We start from the raw sequence: 18,820 nt of genomic DNA on the forward strand, positions 1-18,820 counted from the left end.
TTCACGCCATTCTCCTGCCTTAGCCTCCCGAGTAGCTGGGACTACAAGTGCCCGCCACCACGCCTGGCTAATTTTTTGTATTTTTAGTAGAGACAGGGTTTCACCCTGTTAGCCATGATGGTCTTGATCTCCTGACCTCATGATCCACCCGCCTCGGCCTCCCAAAGTGCTGGGATTACAGGCGTGAGCCACCGCGCCCGGCCTCTTTTTTTTTTCTGAGACGGAGTCTTGCTCTGTCGCCCAGACTGGAGTGCAATGGCACGATCTCAGCTCACTGCAACCTCTGCCTCCCGGGTTCAAGCGATTCTCCTGTCCCAGCCTCCCGAGTAGCTGAGATTACTGGTGTCCGCCACTATGCCCGGCTAATTTTTGGTATTTTTAGTAGAGACTGGGCTTCACTATATTGGCCAGGCTGATCTCGAACTCCTGACCTCAGGTGATCTGCCCGCCTTGGCCTCCCAAAGTGTTGAGATTATAGGTGTGAGCCACCGTGCCCAGCTGAAACTGGAATTCTAAAAAGAAAGCAAGAAGGAGGAACAAACAAAAGACAAAGACAACGAACAAAAATCAAATGATAAAATGGCAGCTCCAAATCGAACCACATATCAACATAACTACTAAAGGTCAATGCACCAGTTAACCTTCAGAACCTGACCTCTGAACTCCTAACAGTATAGAGCCTAAGCTCATACCATCCAAACGACCTGAAAGCAGTGAGCTGCATTGAGAAATTAACCTAAAAACTCTGCTTCCAAGCCAATGAATCCTGCAGTCAGGGTGGAGGCAACTTGGAAGCCACTTCAAAGAGAAGCTTTCCCAGCCCAAGCCACATGAAACCCTTGAGAAATAACTATAGTCAGAAATGAGCTTTCATCAAAAAAGACTTATAAAATACACAAGGAATTCTACTGTCCAGAGAGAATCCACTTGTAGAATGAACAGGGGGGACTTGAAATAGTAATGTAATCTGAAAGAGTCATGAAATAAGTACTCTGAAATGTTGAAACAGACAAGAGACAGAAGACAGAATTTAGGAACAAGGCTGCACGCGGTGGCTCATGCCTGTAATCCCAGCACTTTGGGAGGCCAAGGCAGGCGGATTACTTGAGGCCAGGAGTTCGAGTCCAGCCTGGCCAAAATGGTAAAACCCTGTCTCTACTAAAAATACAAAAATTAGCCAGGTGTGGTGGTGCATGCCTGCGGTTCCAGCTACTCGGGAGGCTGAGGCAGGAGAATCACTTTAACCCAAGAGGTGGGGGCTGCAGTGAACTGAGATCATGCCACTGCACTGCAGCCTGGGCAACAGAGTAAGACTCTGTCTCAAAAAAAGTAGAATTCAGGAACAGAGAATTATACTATGAAAAGCCAGGTGTCAAAAGAACAGTACTGGCTGGGCGCGGTGGCTCACGCCTGTAATCCCAGCACTTAGGTAGGCTGAGGTGGGTGGATCACCTGAGGTCAGGAGTTTGAGACCAACCTGGCCAACATGGTGAAACCGTATCTCTCCTAAAAATACAAAAAGTTAGCCAGGAGTACTGGCAGGCACCTGTAATCCCAGCTACTGGGGAGGCTGAGGCAGGAGAATCGCTTGAACCCAGGAGGCAGAGGTTGCAGTGAGCCGAGATTACACCATTGCACTCCAGCTTGCAACAAAGGTGAAACTCTGTCTCTAAAATAAAATAAAATAAAATAAAATAAAATAAAATAACATAAAATAAAATAAGTGTGTCAGCTGATAGTACTTGAAAAATACAGCTGCTGTTTCACAAAGTGTCATTTTTATTATAATAATATGGTAAAGACAAATGTTTTTCAGTTGTTTTTTTTTAGATTCAAATTCTATGAAGATGAGCTAGGAAAGTGGAACTTCTACCCTAAAAAACTTTTCGAAAGTGTATGTGAAGTTGGATACAGCTGTGCACGCCTATAGTCCCAGCTACTCGGGAGGCTGAGGTGGGAGGATTGCTTGAGCCTAGGAGGTCAAGGCTGTAGTGAGCTATAATTGCGCCACTGCACTTCACCTGGGCAAGAGAGTGAGACTGTGTCTCAAATATAAAAAAAGTGCACATATAAGTGCTTAAAACGTCATTTGAAAAATGCTAATAAACATACTAATTAAAAGGCAGATACCGTCAAAATGGATAAAAATCCAAACCCCAATTACATACTGTCTATCAAAGCCATAATTTAGACATAAATAAGAGAGGAAATGGATGGAAAAATATACATACTATGAAAACAACAAGCCTGAGAAGGCTGTAGCAGCTTTCGTTTTTTTTTTTTGAGACGGAGTCTCACTCTGTTGCCCAGGCTGGAGTGCAGTGGTGCGATCTAGGCTCACTGCAACCTCCCGCCTCCCAGGTTCAAGCAATTCTCTGCCTCAGCCTCCTGAGTAGCTGAGATTAAAGGTGCCTGCCACCATGCCCAGCTAATTTTTTGTATTTTTAGTAGAGACGGGGGTTTCAACATCTTGGTCAGGAGAACGAGACCATCCTGGCTAACACAGTGGAACCCTGTCTTTACTAAAAATACAAAAAATTAGCCGGGCGTGGTGGCAGGTGCCTGCAGTCCCAGCTACTCGGGAGGGTGAGACAGGAGAATGGCATGAACCCAGGAGATGGAGCTTGCAGTGAGCCGGGATCGCGCCATTGTACTCCAGCTTGGGCGACAGAGCGAAACTCCGTCTCAAAAAAAAAAAAAAAAAAAAAAAAAAATCATACAGGCAGCTGGTTGTGGTGGTTCCATGCCTGTCATCCCAGCACTTTGGGAGGCTGAGGTGGGCGGATCACCTGAGGTCAGCAGTTCAAGCCCAGCCTGGCCAACATGGTGAAACCTCATCTCTACTAAAAATACAAAAATCAGTTGTGTATGGTGGTGTGTGCCTGTAATCCCAGCTACTCGAGAAGCTGAGGCATGAGAATCGCTTGAACTTGGGAGGCAGAGGTTGCCATGAGCCGAGATCGCGACACTGAACTCCAGCCTGGGCAAAAGAGCAAAACTCTGTCTCCAAAAAAAAAAAACAAAAACAAAAACTACAAAAAAAACCCCAAAAAAAACTCAATACAGGGCAGGGCATGTATAGAGCAGTAAATTAAAAATCAATAATCATTAGATATCTAGGAAGCCCCAAACACTAGATAAACTTTTAAGTAATTCATGGGTCAAAGAAGAAATCAGAAGACAAATTAACATGGCTTAGTGGACATTTAAAGATTTATATGCTCACGTTATAAAGAAAGCAGGTTTAAAATAAATGATTTAAGATTCTACTTTAAAGGGTATGAAAAAGAACAAAGAGGCCAGACGCAGTGGCTCACACCTGTAATCCCAGCACTTTGAGAGGCTGAGGCAGGTGGATCTCCAGAGGTCAGGAGTTGGAGAACAGCCTAGCCAACATGGCGAAACCCCATCTCTACTAAAAATACAAAAATTAGCAGGGCAGGTTGGGGCACGCCTGTAATCCCAGCTACTTGGGAGGCCGAGGCACAAAAATCTATTGAACCTAGGAGGCAGAGGCTGTAGTGAGCTGAGATCATACCACTGCACTCCAGCCTGGGCGACAGAGTGAGACTCTGTCTCAAAAAAAAAAAAAAGAAAAAGAACAAAGAAAAGCTAAACTCAGTAGAGGGAAGGAAACAATACAAGAAAAAGAAACTTGGCCGGGTGTGGTGGCTCGCGCCTGTAATCCCAGCACTTTGGGAGGCCGAGGTGGGCAGATCACGAGGTCAGGAGATCGAGACTATCCTGGCTAACATGGTGAAACCCCGTCTCTACCAAAAATACAAAAAAAAAAAAAAAATTTGCCGGGCGTGGTGGCGGGTGCCTGAGGTGACAGAGCAAGACTCTCTCTCAAAATAAAAGAAAAAGAAACTGAATGGCTGGGCGTGGTGGCTCATGCCTGTAATCCCAGAACTCTGGGAGGCAGAGGCGGGTGGATCACCTGAGGTCAGGAGTTCAAGACCAGCCTGAAAAACATGGAGAAACCCCGTCTCTGCTAAAAATACAAAAATTAGCTAGGCATGGTGGTGGGCACCTATAATCTCAACTACTCAGGAGGCTGAGGCAGGAGAATTGCTTGAAACCAGGAGGCGGAGGTTGCAGTGAGCCGAGATCGCACCAGTGCACTCTAGCCTGGGTGACAGAGCGAGACTCCGTCAAAAAAAAAAAAAAAAAAAGAAAGAAAAAGAAACTGAAGGGCCTTGGGGCTTGGGCCACATCTACCCTACCTCGTTTGCTGCAGCTGCCATGGGAGTCGGATGGTTGACCGCATCACCCAGTGCAATGGCTAAGCGGAGATCCTTCTGAATGTATTTCAGGTAGAAATCAGGCTTAAAGTTTCCTTGCAGGATATCTGAGGAGAAAAAGCCAGTATTAGACAAAAGCCAAGGACCTGAAACTAAAAACTACCTACGGTCCATCAGGTGTCAATACCTAAAACATACTCAGGGCTCAGTTCCACATAGCCTAGGCCTCTTGGCCCCTCACTCACCCTTAGACACCTGAGGGATGTAGCTCCCAGCCTATATCCCCAAATCCCGCCCACTGTGTTTCTGAACCTCCTCTGGCCAGGGTCAGGGACTGACTAGGGAGGGGCATCTTTCATGCTCACTGAATCCCTGACCTAGTCCCCTGCTCTAATCAAACACCAAATGCAAGAAGAGGGGCCAAAGGCAACTCACTTTGGCACTTCTGGTCCAGGAAGATGCTGGCCAACTGTCCCTGATTGAGGATGTCCAAGAGTGTCTGCTGGGACTGGCCTGTCACCTGGGCCAGGGTCAGCCCCTCGGCAATAGTGGCCATGAAGCTCCCTTGGACCATGTTCACGATGAGCATCATCTTGGCTGCGTTGCCCACTTCACCTGCCCAGGGTAAAGACTCACGGTCACAGCCCAAGAATGTCACAGACAGGGCTTCTCTGTCCACCCTCACCTCTGCTCAGACCCACCTCTCTCCAGGGGAGGCCCCCTTCACCTGCCCCCGACAGACTGGTCTTCCTCCTTCCACGCACTGACTATGCAGGTGAAAGGAAACCTTCCCTGGGGTCCCCGGCAGAAAGGCCGTGTGGGACTGATGCTGTCATCAGTGAGAAACAGAGGAGATGTGGCCCCAGGCTCCAGGCCTGACAGGTGCAGGCGTGTTACCTAGGAAGAAGGAGGTCTTCCCCATCGCCTGGAAGCAGCTGCTGCAGTCCTCGTATAAGCCCCTGTCTCCAGCCGCTAAGATCACCAACATCCCGTCATTAGACAGCTGCTGATTCCCTGAGACGGGGGCTTCCAGAAAGCGTCCCCCCCTGGACACAATCACCTGTAAAGAAAAGTCACAGCTTCTGGAGGCCTCCCCTCTCCCAGTGCTCTCTGGGCAGGACTCAAGGAGTGTTGCTGAGTGGCCACAGCTGCTCATCACCTTCCAGAACTAGAGGGGACGGCCACCCATACCAAGGTCCTTTAGCTGACACCTGAACTCAGGAGCTAACCATGTGCAGGTCACACAGGCCGAATCACAGCAGTGATGAGACGCTGGGGCCTCCACGCAGGCACCCAACTGACTTGGAATTTTTTTTTTTTTTTTTTTTTGAGGCGGAGTCTCGCTCTGTCGCCCAGGCTGGAGTGCAGTGGCATGATCTCGGATCACTGGAAGCTCTGCCTCCCGGGTTCATGTCATTCTCCTGCCTCAGCCTCCAGAGTAGCTGGGACTACAGGCGTCCACCACCACGCCAGGCTAATTTTTTGTATTTTTAGTAGAGACGGGTTTCACCATGTTAACCAGGATGGTCGTGATCTCCTGACCTCGTGATCCGCCCGCCTCGGCCTCCCAAAGTGCTTGGATTACAGGCGTGAGCCACCGCGTCTGGCTGGAATTGTTTTGTTTTTTTTTGAGACAGAGTCTTGCACTCTGTCGCCCAGGCTGGAGTGCAGTGGTGCAATCTCAGCTCACTGCAAGCTCTGCCTCCCAGGTTCATGCCATTCTCCTGCATCAGCCTCCTGAGTAGCTGGGACTACAGGCACCCGCCACCATGCCTGGCTAATTTTTTTTTTTTTTTGAGACGGAGTCTTGCTCTGTTGCAAGTGGCGCGATCTCAGCTCACTGCAAGCTCCGCCTCCCCGGTTCATGCCGTTCTCCTGCCTCAGCCTCCCAAGTAGCTGGGACTACAGGTGCCCGCCACCTCGTCCGGCTAATTTTTTTGTATTTTTAGTAGAGACGGGGTTTCACCGTGTTAGCCAGGATGGTCTCGATCTCCTGACCTCGTGATCCGCCCACCTTGGCCTCCCAAAGTGCTGGGATTACAGACTTGAGCCACTGCTCCCGGCCACGCCTGGCTAATTTTTTTGTATTTTTGGTAGAGATGGGGTTTCACCATGTTAGGTAGGATGGTCTCAATCTCCTGACCTCGTGATCCGCCCGCCTCGGCCTCCCAAAGTGCTGGGATTACAGGCTTGAGCCACCGTGCTCGGCCTGGAATTTCTTAGAGACCAACAACTAGAACTAGATGCGACCATGTCAATGGCTCGGCTGAACACACACCTCCCCTGTGGATGCTGCCCTCCCCTCAGAACATATGTGGGTCCCAAAGTCCCCACTCCCTTATTTGGGCCAGATGCTCGGGGAGGAGGGATGCTTTGCCAGTGTCAAATGCAGACAGCTGCTCAAACCCCAATGCCAGGCAGGTGGCCTGGGTTGCTTCTCATCATAAGGCTGGCAGCTCCAGGACTTGATGCCAATCCCAGCCATGCAGCGACTGCCCATGGCTGTTCGGCCTAGCTGCGGTTTGAAGGTGGAGCATGGGATAGGCTAGTCCCAAGGCTACTTGCCTCTCCTCTTCCCTCTCTGGCTTTGGCTCTAGAGTAACTTAACTGCCCACTCTTGTAAGCCTGGGTCTTGGGCTCTGATAGAAAAGATGCTGGAGAGCCAGCCCGAGGAAGGCTGCTACCTGGGCCAGCTCAGTGACGGTGTCAGCGTCCACTGTTGACATGTCCACGTAGCACTTCCCAGGGCGGATCCCTTGCAGCACACCACTGGGGCCCAGCACCAGCTGTGGGGACACAAGGGAGAAGCAATAGCCCAGGCTCCCAGGCAGATGCTCAGGAGCCCTACAGACCTCAGATCAGAATCCTGCTGCTGTTTTGGCTCATTTCCTGATTTCTATCAAGCTGAAAAGGGAAGAACAATGAAATATGCAAGGGATAGAGAAGTACTTCCTGCACGCTCCCATTTATCTTTAAAAAGAATCTATATGAGTGTGTGCATTTCTTTTTATTTAAAAAAAAACAAACCCCATTTAAAAGAATGAACCTCAGCATTTATTTTGGGGACTTCTTTGGATTTACTTGGATTAGGGTAGTCACCAGTTTAATAAGATGACTACCGCACTTGAACTTCTAAAATATACAAATACAATGACAGCTAAACATAGAAGCTTGGCACCTGGACCAAAGGCACACTCAGTTCCAAAGCTTCCAGTTCAACAAGAACACATGAAGCCTGTTCAAGATGCATTTCAGCACAGACTTCAAAGGCCCTAGTAGTGTTCATTCTTTGATCTGAATTAAAGGAAGTCTGTATTCAATTAATGCAAACACCCTTCAAAATGGGAGATGGCCCCTGATGGGAAATTCAGCCCCCCACATGTGGACACTCACTTGGTGTGCAGGGGAGGAGGGGAGGAGGCCAGCCAGCAATCCTGGCTGTGACCTGGAGTCGCTGAGGGGAGGGAGGGGGTCCTTACGTCCTTGGCTGCCTTGGGATCCGACACGCAGGCGAAAGTGATGTCGCAGGTTGAGACGACTTCAGCGGGGGTTCTTCCCAGACGGGCCCCCTCCTGGATGAACAAATCACACTGCAAAAGTCACAGATCCTAACGTGAGCTGCAGGCAGTGCACAACAAACATGCCAGCCAGGCCAGAGAATCACTGACCAGGCCTCCTGGCTGGCCTCCCAAGGCAGGAGGCTGAGGCCGGGAGCCTGGGTCATGGAGCTAGGAGCCCAACTTTTGAGGAAGTGCACGGGGCCTTTTACCGGTCATCTTCAGATTTTGCATGATGGGTGCCTAGGATGATGAACTGCTTCACAAGTGTCTGCTGAAGGTATGCTGTTTCAAGAATGGGATATGAACAGTACCTCTCCCCAGCCCCCGCTGTGCTGTCCTGGCTCTGGCCCTGAGCTATCAACACTCTGCTGGGAATGTGGGGATGTGGCTGGAAGCCTTCCGCCTGGTGGCCATTCCTTTTTGGGTTGTTTCTCAACACTGTTGTCAGATTAATAAGAATTCTGGAAGTGCCGAAAAACACTACCATTTTGGCTTTTTTTTTTTTTTTTTTGAGACAAGGTTTTGCTCTGTCACCCAGGCTGGAGCACAGTGGTGCAATCACGGCTCACTGCAGCCTCAACCTCCTGGACTCAAGTGATCCTCCTGCCTAAGCCTCCTGAATAGCTGGGACTACAGGTGCATGCCCCATGTGTGATTTTTTTTTTTTTTTTCTGTAGAGGCAGGGTTTCACCATTTTGCCCAGGCTGGATGGACCTACTATTTTCTAACAAACTTTTAATATTTTTTACAATTCACATTTACCTATATTGTTGTCTTTCATAATTCTGGCATAATTATGGTTTATAGTGGTTGACTGTGGAACACTTCACTGAAAGATATACCGTGATTTACCTAATGGCTGACCTGTAGTTTGACACTTAGCCCGCTTTCAATTGTAAAGTGACAGCAACAAACATCTTTACATACAAAACTTCTCAATGTTTTAAATTCAGGTCTCCACAAATAGAATAAAACAGGTTCTAAAAGTTTTAAGGCTCTTAACAAATGTAGACAGATGACTTCCTAATGAGACTACGTCACTTCATAAAGATCACCAGCAAGCTCTCCTGTTATGCCAGTACCAAGTATGTAATTTAAAAACTACAAATAAGTGCCCAGAAATACATGTAAAATTCTTCCTACCTGATCATTTACCCAGTCAAAAAAGGCAACTTTTTGTTTGATTTTTTTTTTTTTGAGACGGAGTCTCGCTCCGTCACCCAGGATGGAGTGCAGCGGCGCGATCTCGGCTCACTGCAAGCTCTGCCTCCCACATTCAAGTTATTCTCCTGCCTCAGCCTCCTGAGTAACTGAGACTACAGGTGAATGCCACCATACTAATTTTTGTATTTTGTATTTTTATTTTTTTTGAGACGGAGTCTCGCTCTGTCGCCCAGGCTGGAGTGCAGTGGCACGATCTCGGCTCACTGCAAGCTCTGCCTCCCGGGTTCACGCCATTCTCCTGCCTCAGCCTCCTGAGTAGCTGGGACTACAGGCGCCTGCCACTATGCCCGGCTATTTTTTTTTAGTAGAGACGAGGTTTCACCGTGTTAGCCAGGATGGTCTCGATCTCCTGACTTTGTGATCCGCCCGTCTCGGCCTCCCAAAGTGCTGGGATTACAGGCATGAGCCACCGCGCCTGGCCTAATTTTTGTATTTTCAGTAGAGACAGGATTTCACCATGTTGGCCAGGATGGTCTCGATCTCTTGACCTCATGATCCATCCGCCTCGGCCTCTCAAAGCGCTGGGATTACAGGCGTAAGACACCGTGCCCGGCTGAGATTGTGCCATTGCACTCTAGCTTGGGCAACAGGAGTGAAACTCTTGTCTCAAAAAAAAAAAAAAATAATAATTCTGTATTTAACTTGGGATATATTAGTATGGGGTAGGAAGTAGGATCAGCATTTTCCCAAACTTCTAATTAGTTGTTCTGAACCAAACTCACTGACCAGTCCTTTATTTCAATGTCTCATTGATCAGAGGCTGTCCCAGGCTGCCCAGTCCTTGCAGAGCCTGGTGTTGCCTGCGGCCTTTTAGTGATATAGCTTTACATCATGTCATCACCTTTGCTTGGGAGGGTCCTCCTCATTACTCTCTTTTCTGAAAATCCAAACTATGTTTCTTGCTATTCTAAGAGAACCAGTGAATCATTTTTACCAAAAGCCTTTTAAAAATTCCATGGGACTATCATAGGATTAAATAGCTTTTTAAAGATAATCTTTACTAAATATGTACATGGCCGGGCGCAGTGGCTCACGCCTGTAATCCCAGCACTTTGGGAGGCTGAGGCGGGCGGATCACAAGGTCAGGAGATTGAGACAATCCTGGCTAACACGGTGAAACCCCATCTCTACTAAAAATACAAAAAATTAGCTAGGCGTGGTGGCAGGTGCCTGTAGTCCCAGCTACTTGGGAGGCTGAGGCAGGAGAATGGCGTGAACCTAGGAGATGGAGGTTGCAGTGAGCCAAGATCGCACCACTGCACTCCAGCCTGGGCCACAGAGCAAGACTTCGTCTCAAAAACAAAAAAATAATAAAAAGTAAATAAATAAATATTTACACTAGATTTCCTGGTTATCGTACCCTCTGGCAGTAGCAGGCTCTCAGAAGAATATCGTAATCTCAAAATACCCTGCCAATGGGGACTTTGAGATCCCACTCCTGACAGGTCCTCATAGTGCCAACCCAATGCCCAGCACCCGAAGCCCAAGTACCTGAGTGTGTCCTTAGTGCCTGTCCTCTCCAGACCCCTTCACCTCTCTAACCACTTCCCTGTTATTCTTGAAAAGAACATCATTCCAGCGAGGTGAATTTTTACTTTTTTTTTTTTTTTTTGAGATGGAGTCTTACTCTGTCGCCCAGGCTGGAGTGCAGTGGTGCAATCTCAGCTCACTGCAACCTCCACCTCCCGGGTTCAAGCGATTCTCCTGCTTCAGCCTCCCAAGTAGCTGGGATTACAGGCATGTGCCACCAGGTCTGGCTAATTTTTTTTTGTATTTTTAGTAGAGACGGGGTTTCGCCATGTTGGGCAGGCTGGTCTCGAACTCCTGGCCTCAGGTGATCCGCCCGCCTCTGCCTCCCAAAGTGCTTGGATTATAGGCATGAGCCACCGCGCTTGGCGAATTTTTACTTTGTTTAGAATATTTTAAGTTTAAAGTCATCAGTTCCAATACTCCCTTCAGCAATCACACCTCCTTCCAGCTCTTATCACTGCTGTATTGTTCACAGGGCTCCCGGCAGCACCTTGCTGTGCACACATGGGCACGCCCACCCCTTTCACAAACACATGCTCAACCATACCATGTGCATTAATTTTTTTTTTTTCAGACCAGGTGTGGTGGCTCAGGCCTGTAATCCTAGCACTTTGGGAGGCTGAGGTGGGCAGATCACTTGGGGTCATGAGTTTGAGACCAGTCTGGCCAACATGGTGAAACCCATCTCTACTAAAAATACAAAAATTAGCCGGTTGTGGTGGTGGATGCCTGTAATCCCAGCTACTCAGGAGACTGAGGCAGGAGGATCGTTTGAACCTGGGAGGCAGAGGCTGCAGTGAGCTGAGATCGTGCCACTGCACTCCAGCCTGGGCAACAGAGCAAGACTGTCTCCAAAAAAAAAAAAAAAAAAATTATTTTTAATAGAAATTGAGATGGGGTCTTGCCATGTTGCCCAGGCTGGTCTTGAACTCATAAGCTCAAGTGATCCCCCTGCCTTGGCCTCCCAAAGTGCTGGGATTACATGTGTGAGCCACCGCACCTGGCCATCTTAAGAGGCTGGGAGTTTTTAGTCTCTCTTCCTTTGTTCCATGCAGGAGTACAGTGCTTTAGTTTTCTGGTATTCAGGCCATGGCTCTTCATCTTTTCTCAGATGAGAACTTGGTGGGAGCCGTTGCCTCTCTCCATTACAAAAAGTGATCATTCATGGATCTGGAATTCCATCTCTGGGCACGCAGACCTTCTGAAGCCATGGACTACCACCTCAGGTTGAGAACTCGACCTGCTGTCTAATATGATAGCCACCAGCCACATGAGGCTATTTAAATTTTAATTTAAATGAAATGAAAATTCAATTCTTCAGCTGTACTAGACAACTTCATGTTGTCAATGTTTAACAGCCTCGTGTGGATAGACAGTGGCTACTGCACTGGACAGCACAGATACGAAACACTGCCATCACTGCAGAACGCTCCAGTGCGCGGAACACCATGCAGCCGCTAAAAAGAACCAAGTGGATCTATCCACAGGCTCCATGTGAATGATACTCACTGTATGTGTGTATGTTCACATAGGCATGAAAACAAGGATGTAAAACCTAACACAAGCTATGTCAGGTAATGGCAGAGGGGGGGATTTTGCCTTCATTTTTTACCCCCTGGGTGTTTTTAAATGTTTAGTATTTATGTATTTATGTATGTATGTATTTATTTATTTATCTGAGACAGAGTCTCGCTCTGTCACCCAGGCTGGAGTGCAGTGGCATGATCTCGGCTCACTGCAAGCTCCACCTCCCGGGTTCACGCCATTCTCCTGCCACAGCCTCTGGAGCAGCTGGGACTACAGGTGCCTGCCACCATGCCCGGCTAATTTTTTGTATTTTTAGTAGAGACGGGGTTTCACCTTGTTAGCCAGGATGGTCTCGATCTCCTGACCTCATGATCTGCCCGCCTCAGCCTCCCAAAGTGCTGGGATTACAGGCGTGAGCCACCGCGCCAGGCAAATGTTTAGGTTTTATAATAACATCCTAAGTTTAGGCATCTACATCTCTACCAGCCTGGACTAAAAGCTTGGCTTCTATTCTATTGCACGCAGAATGCTGAGACAACAGGGGGAGATGTCCACTCTTAGGGTTACCCCAGACTCCGCTGACCCAACAGGCACCACCCCCGAATGCTTACTTTCTCTGCAGTGCGGTTCCAGACAGTCACTGTGTGACCCATTTTTAGCAAGTTGGAGACGATTCCACTTCCCATGAGACCAAGGCCCAAAAATCCTATCCTGAAACAGAGAAAGACTGATGAGTTCAGGGTGGAACGGGAGGGTCACGGTGATGATGACTCCATGCAGCACAAGGCTTGGGGTAGGGGAACTCAGACCACCAGAAACAGCAGTGTGCCAATCTACCTGCAGAGCCAGGGGTGTCATGCACATGGGTCTTTTCTTATGCCATGGTCTAAAGGTGTCCCAGGATGTAAAAAGGCATTTTGAAACCCCTGACTGTCACAGAAAAAAGTATGATGTGTATGGTTCAGGGCCAGTCTCCCAGGGCAAAGTCCCCTTGTTGCCCTTTTTTTTTTTTTTTTTTTTTTTTTTTGAGACAGTCTTGCTCTGGTTCCAGGCTGGAATGCAGTGGCACGAACACGGCTCACTGCAACCTCTGCCTCCTGGGTTCAAGCGATTCTCCTGCCTCAGCTTTCCGAGTAGCTGGGATTACAGGCGCACGCCACCATGCCCAGCTAATTTTTGCATTTTTAGTAGAGACAGGGTTTCACTATGTTGGCCAGGCTGGTCTCAAACTCCTAACCTCGTGATCTGCCCGTCTCGGCCTCCCAAAGTGCTGGGATTACAGGCGTGAGCCACCATGCCCGGCCTCATACTTTACTTATTTGTTGAGATAGTGTCTTGTTCTGTTGCCCAGGCTGCAGTGTAGTGGTGCAATCATGGCTCACTGCAGCCTCGACCTCCTGGGCTCAAGTAATCCTTCCCCCTCAGCCTCCTGGGTAGCTGAGACTACTGGTATGTGTCAGCACACCTAATTTTTTGTGGAGATGGGCTTTTGCCATCTCCATCCGGGCTTTTGCCATCTCCATCCAGGCTTTTGCCATCTTTTACCCAGGCTGGTCTTGGACTCCTGGGCTTAAGGGATCCGCCCACCTCGGCCTCCCAAAGTGCTGGGGTTGCAGGTGTGAGCCATGACACTCGGCCCTGGATCCTACTTTAAAGCCCAACAGGATCCACCACAAGTCACTGAAGCACTGTGTTTAAAGCCAGGCAACTTCCTTGACTGCATGAACCAGGATGGCAATTTTCACCTCTCTTTCCCAACTTCAATTCTCCACCCACACCCTACCTTTCCAGTCTTCCCGTTATCAACAGAATGGGCCTTGCCTCTCCTCTCCAAAGCTAAGTCCTTCACCTGAGCTTGGAACCCAATCTTTCCCAGTCCACAAATCCTTCTCCCCATGCCTGCCTTCCCCCAAACCTCTCACTGCTCCCCCAGCCCTTCCTTCCACAGATCCTTCCCAATCCTTGTGACAGAAGCACTCTTTGGCCATTCTTCTCCACACACATTCACATACTCCGCCTGCTCCTTCCTGCAACCCTGAGAGCTGGGGGCTGGCTGCCACTGCTGCTATTTCTCCATGCTTTTACGGATGACTTTTAGCTTGCCCAAGTGTCTTTTCTTGGTTCTTGTACTTCTTCACCTCTCTTTGCAAGTGACAATGGTGCAGAAGAATGCCTTTCCTCATTTCTAATCATATCATGTTCTTATTTTATAGTTTTTAATTTTTATTTACTTATTTAAAAAGAGAGATGGGGAGGTCTTGCTATGTTGGCTAGGTTGGTCTCGAACTTTTGGTATCAAGCAATCCTCTCACCTCAGCCTCCCAAAGTGTTAGGATTATGGGCGTGAGCCACTGCACCCAGCCTCTTTTCTTTTTTAGAGACAGCATTATGCTGTCTACCATGCTGGAGTGCAGGGGTGTGATCATAGCTCACCACAGCCTCAAACTCCTGGGCTCAAGTGATCCTTCCACCTCAGTCCACCTGAGCAGCTAGGACTATAGGTGCGTGCCACCATGCCTGGCTAAGTTTTAAAATTTTTTTGTAGAGATGGGGTCTTGCTGTATTTCCTAGGCTGGTCATGAACTCCTGGCCTCAAGGGATCCTTCTGCTTTGGTCTCTCAAAGTGTGGGGATTACAAGGATGAGCTACTGCGCTTGGCCACGTTTCCAATTCAGGCTTTCTCTGAGTGCTGGATGTCCCCTGCAGCTCCTCCACTTTGACCCCGTCAGTCTTTCCATAGTTTTGGTCTTCTGGAACCATCTCTACAAATGGGCCCCTAATCTCTGCTGGAATATCAGCTGCTCACATTCTCCCTGTCCCAGCCTGTATTAAGTAATTTGAATCACATGTTGAAAATGGAACCCACCAACTTTCTCACCAAAATAGACCTCCTTGCTAACTGCTTCAAGTTGTGGCTTAAAAACAAGGAGGTACCTTTTTGTCACTCATTATTTGTGTAGTACAATATTCCCCCATGATTCTAAATCATGACAGGCAAATTCCCTTTCCTTTCTTGGTGTTCTAGGAAGTCCAGTAGACCTGGGATGAAGCTTCTGGATTTTTTTTTTTTTGAGACAGAGTCTCGTTCTGTTGCCCAGGCTGGAGTGCAGTGGTGCGATCTCGGCTCACTGCAACCTCCACCTCCTGGGTTCAAGCGATTCTCCCACCTCAGCCTCCCAAGTAGATGGGATTAAAGGCACCCACCATCATGCCTGGCTAATTTTTGTAGAGACAGGGTTTCACCATGTTGGCCAGGCTGGTCTTGAACTCCTGACCTCAGGTAATCCACCCACCTTGGCCTCCCAAAGTGCTGGGATAACAGCTGTGAGCCACCATACCCGGGTCAAGGTTCTGAATTTTTAATATGGCAACTGAGAGTCCTTCACACTGTGTCTCAGACAAGATGGAAATGTGGATTAAGGTGGGTTGGGCAACAACAAAACTGGTTGGTTTTGATGCTGGCTTCATACTCTCTTATTAAAAGTTTGACTAATGGGCCAATAAATGTGTTGGGTAAAAACATCAGGACTCTGTCCTCAGCCCCATCCTGATCATTTTTTTATTTTTATTTTTTAACACAATCCTCCTCCCCCTTTGTTTGCACCTAATATGCCCTTATCTCCTCCACTCTACAGAGGCAAGTTCACCAAAAATAACTGGTAGAATTAGTGATTTCAACGGTACAAAAATGTCAAGTAAAAGATGCACTGTTTTTAGTCTGGGGAAGACCATGTGAAAGGTACAAACTGGAAACTGACTTTAGCTAACTTGCTCCAGAGAACATGTTTTCCTAGAAAAGGTATCTTTTTGCCAACAAGACTGCGGAGGAGACAGGCCTACAGAGCAGGCACAGAGGCAAGGCTGGGCGCAAGTTGGGTCTGGGAGCATGTCCAGGATCGCCCCACCCACACCGGGCAGGGTGCAGGACAGCCAGCAAGTGCTCAGTGAGGACCCCCAAGCACCTTCATCTCCCTTCCCCCACCTGCCCCACTATGGCCAATTTTGGGGCTTCATCATGATTCTACTCAGCCAGTGGTTCTCACAGTGTAGCTCTGACCAGCAGCAGCAGTATACCCGGGAACTGGTTAAAAATACAAATTCTTGGGCCCCACCCGGACATATTGACTGAGAAGCCACCTTCCAGGTGACTGTGAGGCACAGGAAAGTCTGAGAACCACTGAGCCAAGTGCTCCTTGCTCTTGAGTTCTGGAGCCAGAAAACAATCCCTCAGCTTATGCCCAAGGGAGACCCGACCATAGATTTATACAGCTTCTGACTCCTGTCTTTATCAATAAGAGTTACAACGTCCCCCCACCCTTTCCATTCAATGCCAGCAATGGCTGGGATACAACCCTGAAAGGACCCCCCTGGGGTCACCTTCTCCCCACCCTCAGCAGAACCAGAGCCACTGGAGGCCTTTTCATCAAAGGTCCTACTTTTTGTCTGTGGGTGTGATGCTGCCATTCACGGCTGTGCTGTCAGCTGCCTGGATGGAGGTGGAGCCAGTTTCCTACGGACAGGAAGCACACATCATCAAGTCAGTCTGCCTGCAGTTTAAGGCCCCAGATGAAAATTAAAATGGGGAGGCAGGGAGTCTACATACCTCTTCACATATTTTCAACTTCTTCGTGATTGCCTGGTAACAGACAGCTGGCTAATGGAGGAGGAAAGAGACTACTTATTCTACTGCAGGCTTAACCAGTCTTCATAATAATCCCCTCAAAGGTTAGACCCAAAGTGGGAAGTTAACACCAAATATTTGTTTTATACTTTAGTGAACTCCAAATTTTACACTAGAAAGTTCATTCACATTACCTCATTCAAGTCCCCATGCAATTCTACCAGGTCTTTTTGCTGACCATGGTGTTGAGAACAAGAGTCACAAGCTTGGAATCCACATCTATCCAACTCCAAAGCCACAAACTCTCATGAGATCCTAGCATGACTCAGCCCACCCCATAACCTTGCAGATCTTGGGAGAACTTCCCTCTGCATCCGCAGGACTTGGAGACTACCTCTTGGAGTGAGCTTGAAGATGTGTCTGCCATGCAATTTCATGGGGCGCTGACAGCTTACGATGTTTGGTTTCTGCCCTAAACTCTAAAGGTCACTGTGACAGTCTCAACTACACAGTTGGCTGAGTTTTAAATGCTCTTTTTGGGTTATCTATTTATCTATCTTAGATGGAGTCTCACTCTGTCGCCCAGGCTGGAGTGCAGTGGCACCATCTCGGCTCGCTGCAACCTCTGCCTCCCGGGTTCAAGTGATTCTACTGCCTCAGCCTCCTAAGTAGCTGGGATTACAGGAACGTACCACCATGCCCAGCTAATTTTTGTATTTTCAGTAGAGATGGGATTTCACCATGTTGGCCAGGCTGGTCTTGAACTCCTGACCTCAGGTGATCCACCCGCCTTGGCCTCCCAAAGTGCTGGGATTATAGGCATGAGCCACCATGCCCGGCCTTTGGGTTTATTTTTTTTTTTTTTGAGACAGAGTCTTACGCTGTTGCCCAGTCTGGAGTGCAGCGGCGCGATCTTGGCTCACTGCAACCTCTGCCTCCCGGGTTCAAGCAATCTTCCTGCCTCAGCCTCCCGAGTAGCTGGGATTACAGGCACGCACCACCATGCCCAGCTAATTTTTGTATTTTTAGTAGAGACGGGGTTTCACCATGTTGGTCAGACTGGCCTTGAATCCCTAACCTCGTGATCCACCTGCCTCAGCCTCCCAGAGTACTGGGATGATAGGTGTGAGCCACGGCGCCCGGCCTGGATTTACTTTTAATCTTAATAATGCTTGGCTCATTAGCGGGCCCATACGGGGGCTTCTGGGCTAGTTGCTCTGGGCAATACACCGGCAGAGCCTAACTTTTCAGATGGCCGGGCCAGGACCCAGTGGAGGAGCACTCCTTGACCAGCCCCTGACCAAGGGCCAAGAGCCTCAAAGGGCAACTCACCTTCTCTGTTTGGCTTAGCAGGAAATGATGGAAATGAGGATCTGCATCCTTAACAGGCTGAAACCAGAAAACAGTGAAATACAACCAGTTATCTGCCACCAAAGGTCACTTCCTTCTCCCTGGCAAATGGACTCTCCTCTGGCTGCAACACCTCTGGATTCTGGTCTCTTTTTCACAATTATCTGGAAACTCTTTTCCCATTTTGGCCTAAGCCTTTTTATAAACAAGCCCCATTCCAGCTAGAGGAAAACTGGCTTTAAAGTGGAAAAGAACAGATGATTCTGCTAGGTTGGTACACAAATTATTCCAAAGAGCCTGTGGGAAAATATTAACAAGCATACTCGTGCTTTATAAATTCGGTACTTATCAGGCACAGCAGATAACCCAGCAAACTAAGTCACATCTATTCTGGAATTTCAGGGTTTTGGCCTACTTGTGTCTGGTACCAAGCCCTTGGGGATGTCATCTTACTGAGCATATTAACAGAAACAAAGTAGCCATGACAGTGGACCTTCATGGGCTTTCCATAATTATGCCCAGCAACAGGTGCAGCTGCACCAAGGATAATACAACTAAACATAAAAGTTGTATTTATGGACAATAAGAGGGTGTTTATAAAATATTAGGGGAAAAAAACTTGTCGAATCATCCCACTTTTGTGAAAAAGAGCCCTGCCCAAAATAACAAAAACTAGACATAAGTCTATGATCATCTAAATGAATGCTGAGTGGGCGTCCCAAAGGACTGAAATCCGTCACCTCGAGCCTCACAGTGCTCACCCT

The 18,820-nt window shown here is 48.3% G+C and overlaps 1 protein-coding gene across 7 annotated transcripts in view; it reads right to left on the bottom strand.

The window, feature by feature from the left end:
- GLYR1 (glyoxylate reductase 1 homolog) overlaps positions 1 to 18,820 on the bottom strand; it is a 44,293-nt gene that overhangs the window by 3,714 nt on the left and 21,759 nt on the right. For 2 of the 7 annotated variants that reach the window (XR_008494655.2, XM_054454286.2), the window contains exons 7-15: positions 18,039 to 18,095; positions 16,689 to 16,739; positions 16,522 to 16,595; positions 12,697 to 12,796; positions 7,724 to 7,816; positions 6,929 to 7,030; positions 5,142 to 5,304; positions 4,680 to 4,859; positions 4,227 to 4,351 (exon numbers count right to left, since the gene is read on the bottom strand). Coding sequence is in view for 4 of the 7 variants with exons in the window: in XM_054454286.2 (XP_054310261.1) it covers positions 4,227 to 4,351; positions 4,680 to 4,859; positions 5,142 to 5,304; positions 6,929 to 7,030; positions 7,724 to 7,816; positions 12,697 to 12,796; positions 16,522 to 16,595; positions 16,689 to 16,739; positions 18,039 to 18,095 (945 nt within the window). In the remaining 3 variants the exon portion in view is untranslated. Of the gene's footprint in view, positions 1 to 4,226; positions 4,352 to 4,679; positions 4,860 to 5,141; positions 5,305 to 6,928; positions 7,031 to 7,723; positions 7,835 to 12,696; positions 12,797 to 16,521; positions 16,596 to 16,688; positions 16,740 to 18,038; positions 18,096 to 18,820 lie in introns of all 7 variants that reach the window. The other 5 variants (XR_008494654.2, XM_054454285.2, XR_008494656.2 and 2 more) reach the window with 3 other exon arrangements.

Source organism: Pongo pygmaeus, chromosome 18 (genome assembly GCF_028885625.2).
Source record: "Pongo pygmaeus isolate AG05252 chromosome 18, NHGRI_mPonPyg2-v2.0_pri, whole genome shotgun sequence".
In the NCBI taxonomy this organism is placed as follows: domain Eukaryota; kingdom Metazoa; phylum Chordata; class Mammalia; order Primates; family Hominidae; genus Pongo; species Pongo pygmaeus.